Source organism: Borostomias antarcticus (genome assembly GCF_949987555.1).
Source record: "Borostomias antarcticus genome assembly, chromosome: 14".
NCBI lineage: Eukaryota > Metazoa > Chordata > Actinopteri > Stomiiformes > Stomiidae > Borostomias > Borostomias antarcticus.
This window is the reverse complement of record NC_140247.1, coordinates 8,657,913-8,662,234: the sequence shown is the minus strand read 5'-3', so window position 1 is coordinate 8,662,234 and position 4,322 is coordinate 8,657,913. Positions and strand designations below refer to the sequence as shown.

Sequence of the window (4,322 nt, the reverse complement as noted above, 5' to 3'; positions counted from 1 at the left end):
TCTGTGTGTCTGTGTGTCTGTGTGTCTGTGTGTCTGTGTCTGTGTGTCTGTGTGTGTGTGTGTGTGTGTGTGTGTGTCTGTGTGTGTCTGTGTGTGTGTGTGTGTGTGTGTGTCTGTGTCTGTGTGTGTGTGTGTGTGTGTGTGTGTCTGTATGTGTGTCTGTGTGTGTCTGTGTGTGTGTGTGTGTGTGTGTGTCTGTGTGTCTGTGTGTGTGTGTGTGTGTGTGTGTTTGTTTGTCTGTGTGTGTGTGTGTGTTTGTTTGTCTGTGTGTGTGTGTGTGTGTGTGTGTGTGTCTGTGTGTGTGTGTGTGTGTGTGTGTGTGTGTGTCTGTGTCTGCGGTTCTTAGAACCTGAGTGACAGGGTAAACACGAAACTTGGGCAGGCTGCTCTGAGTCATCCAAAGTGCGGATGATGTCACGGGTGTGTGTGTGTGTGTGAGAGAGAGTCCCTCACCTGTGTCTCTCCCCTAACCCTGTCCCTCCTGTCCCTCGTGTCCCCAGCCCCTCGGTCAAGCAGACGGACTCTGACTCCCAGTGGAAACTCTGCTTCAAGCTCTACTGCCTCCTGGACGCCGACAGCATCTCGGTGGACAGCATCGAGTACTGCTTCCTGTTTGAGCAGGTAACCGTCCTCGAGCACTTCCTCTCCGGGACACGTTAGCGGATATCAGTGGGTGTTGCTGTTAAGATAATGAGCTGTAATTATGTGACTGTGGCCAGTGACTCATTTATCCGATTTCATTGCATTATTAGCTTTTACTTGGGTCGTTAAAGTCTTAACAGTCCACAATAGTAATAAAACAATGCTTTTAAAGCTGGAGTCAGGCCATTGGCTGGGCGGGCAGGGTGGGAGGCGGCCAGGCTCAGTTCATTAGGACATTCTTCCTGAGGACTCTTATAAAAGCGTTATGGGTCTGAGTAAAACAGGGTGGGGTACAACTGTGATGGATGAAGGGAAAACTGACACACTGAACTAACCCCCCCCCCCTCTCTCTCTCTCTCCCTCCCTCCCTCCCTCCCGCCCCCCCCTCTCTCTCTCTCCCTCCCCCTCTCTCTCTCTCTCCCTCCCTCCCGCCCCCCACTCTCTCTCTCCCTCCCTCCCCCCCCCCTCTCTCTCTCTCTCTCTCTCTCTCCCTCTCTCTCTCTCCCTCTCTCTCTCTCTCTCTCTCTGCCTCTCTTCATCCCGTACTCCCTCTCTCCCTCCCTCCCTCTCTCTCTCCCTCCCCCCCCCCTCTCTTTCTCTCCCTCCCTCCCCCCCCCCCCCCTCTCTCTCTCTCCCTCCCTCCCCCCTGTAGTGTCATGAGATGGTGGTGCGTGGTCATCTCCCAGCTTGTGAGGAGGATCTTCAGGCCCTCTCCGCCCTGCGGCTGCAGTCTGTGATCGGGGACTTCAGCACCGCCTCCCCCTGCCCCGCCCTGGAGGACCTCTTCCCTGGACACATGGTGGAGGCCCGCGTCCTCCTGTCCCTCTCCGCCCCCCCGGCGCCGTCCGGCCAGCCCCCGGCCCCCGGCCCCCCCCCCCAGTCCCAGCGCTTCCCCGGGGGCCTCCTGTCGGGGGCGCTGTGGAGCCACGCCTCCTCGGCCCACAAGCAGCGCGCCGAGCAGGACCTGCGGCTGCGCAGCCGGCTGAAGGAAGAAGCGGCAGCCATCATGGGCGCCATCGTGGAGCGGTGGAAGGGCCTCGCCGGGTACAGCCGGAGGGACAGCATGGCCGCCTACCTCGCCATCGCACGCCAGTGGTCGGGGTTCGGCTGCACGCTCTACGAGGTGGACTTCTACATCGTGAGTTCAGGCTCCGCCCACACCGCCCTTCTCCTCAGAGGAAGCAGGGATGGAACCATAATCGGTTTAGTGAGAAAACGCGATAAAATGTGATTAAATTTATTGCGATAAAATGATCACTAAAACCGTGTTTGATTAGCATGCTTTGAAAAACTCACTGTAAATACTGTCCAGCATCAACCAAAGCTACAGTCTCCCAAAACTACAGTCTCCCAGAACTACAGTCTCCCAAAACTACAGTCTCCCGGAACTACAGTCGCCCAGAACTAGTCTCCCAAAACTACAGTCTCCCAAAACTACAGTCTCCCAGAACTACAGTCTCCCAGAACTACAGTCTCCCAAAACTACAGTCTCCCAAAACTACAGTCTCCCAGAACTACAGTCTCCCAGAACTACAGTCTCCCAAAACTACAGTCTCCCAAAACTACAGTCTCCCAGACGCATTATTTTATTTTTTACACAAACAAAAAGTACAGTGCTGCTAATTTTCTTTGTGGTTTTCAATATAAAACTTGGTGAAAGGATTTCAGTGTGTATCAGTAGTTTTTGAACATTTTCAGAACATTTTAACAGTAACGTGATAATACTGATAAACATCATAATTTTGATCGCTATAATCGTGATGTGAAATGTTCATACCGTTACATCTCTAAGAGGAAGTGTTAGATTGTTCCACTCTGACCCCTGACCTCTGACCTCTCAGAGCTCGACGGGCAGCTTCTCTCAGAGGTTGTGGCTGGGCGTGGCCGCCGGCGCGGTGTCCCTGTACCGGCAGGGCGAGTACGAGGCGCTGGAGTCCTTCCCCTACGGTCAGATCTGCTCCTACGGCGTCTCCGACAGCAACACCTTCAAGATCACCGCCGGGGACCGCGACCTCCTGTTCGAAACCACCAAGGTGGGTCGGGTCAGGGGTCAGGGGTCGGCGCTCCGTGTCGTGACGCAGATGCTTAGCGGTGTGTGTGTGTGGGTGTGTGTGTGTGAAGTGAAAGCATGTGTGTGTGTGTGGGCGGAGTGAAAGCAGCACTAGGGCCTGACATTGACCCTGTGTGTGTACTCCAGTGAGAGGAGAGGAAGTGTGTGTCTCCGGCGCGGGTCAGATCTGGTCGGTGGATTGCCGGCCAGTGCTTCGGGGGGCCTGGCGTTTGCCAAAACATTTCTCAGAAACCTGGATATCGTACAAAACAGCAGCTTCATCTGGGAGAACAAACGATCCCTTCAGACGGGATCTGCTTGCATCTTCCCACGCGGAACAAAGTTCTCTCTGTGATCTCTCTCTCTCTCCCTCTTTCCCTCTCCCTCTCTCTCTCTCTCTCTCTCTCCCTCTCTCTCTTTCTTCTTCTCTCTCTCTCTCTCTCTCTCTCACAGGGCACACAAGTGGCTTTTATTTATTTATTGGTGCAGCAAGACAGGCAAATTGAAGGGCAGCCGAAAGAGGGCCCCGACTTTATGAAGTGAAGGGCTCCCATTGCTCTGCCATGAATGTGAAGGTCTGGAGCAGAGTGGGCAGGAAGGCTGAGCCCAGTTTGCAGGGGGTTATTATGGTCAGACGTGGAGCTGAGGGTGAAGGCGAGGTTAGCAGCTGATTCTAGGCTTCCAGCGGAGGTCTGGACCGGGTAGACCGGGCCTGGGACCGGGCCAGAACCCCCGTCACGCTGGGAAAGCACTAGAGCAGGATAGATGGACACAGCGGTTTGTTTACTCAGGGACTTGGGCTTCCTGTGACAAAATAACACGAACCAATGAAATAATATACTGATGAATCATGTCCTTTGCCTGCATTAGTATAACAAATGAGGCGCTAATGAAATATTCATGGCACTGCTGTGTTAGTGTTCAGTGTGTGTGAGTGTGTGAGTGTGTGAGTGAGTGTGAGTGTGTGAGTGAGTGTGAGTGTGTGTGTGTGTGTGTGCGTGAGTGTGTGAGTGTGAGTGTGAGTGTGTGTGTGTGTGTGTGGTGCTTGTGAACGTGCCAGGGCACATCATGCTCCGTCCATCTCTGGAGGATTGTGTTCCAGCAGCTGGATGACATCACCCCCCCTCCCACCAATGACAGTGCCAGACTGACTCTGAGAGAGAGACACTCCTCAAACGCCATGCCACCAGTCTGACTCTCTCTCCCTCTCCCTCTCCCCCCCTCCCTCACCCCGATGCCTCCCTCCCTCTCTGCCCCCCCCCCCTCTCTCTCTCTCCCCTCTCTCTCTCTCCACTCTCTCTCTCCCCTCTCTCTCTCTCTCTCCCCTATCTCTCTCTCCCCCCTCTCTCTCCCTCTCTCCTGTCTCTCTCTCTCTCTCTCTCTCTCTCTATGTCTCTCTCTCTCTCACAGCTGACAGAGATCATGCAGCTGATGAACGCCTACTTCAGCGCCATCCGTCGCCAGCGGGGCAAGGGGCAGGACGCGGGCATCACCGAGAGCACGGAGGTGGGCTTCCGCCGCCTGGCCACAACGGCGACCCCCGCCCTCCTGGAGCTGCCCTCGAACCCCGTGTGAGGAGCCCCCCCCACCACCACCACCACCCAGCCCTGTTGCCGCCCCCCCCCCCCCA

General features: G+C 55.4%; 1 protein-coding gene across 1 annotated transcript in view; it reads left to right on the top strand.

Annotated features, from left to right (window-relative positions):
- plekhh3 (pleckstrin homology, MyTH4 and FERM domain containing H3) overlaps window positions 1-4,322 on the top strand; it is a gene marked incomplete at its 5' end in the record, with an annotated part of 32,501 nt that extends 28,179 nt beyond the window's left edge. Inside the window, 4 exons of the mRNA XM_084448411.1 lie at window positions 501-621; window positions 1,295-1,780; window positions 2,484-2,675; window positions 4,103-4,322. Coding sequence (XP_084304537.1) covers window positions 501-621; window positions 1,295-1,780; window positions 2,484-2,675; window positions 4,103-4,267 — 964 coding nt within the window. The 3' untranslated portion in view covers window positions 4,268-4,322. The remainder of the gene's footprint in view (window positions 1-500; window positions 622-1,294; window positions 1,781-2,483; window positions 2,676-4,102) is intronic.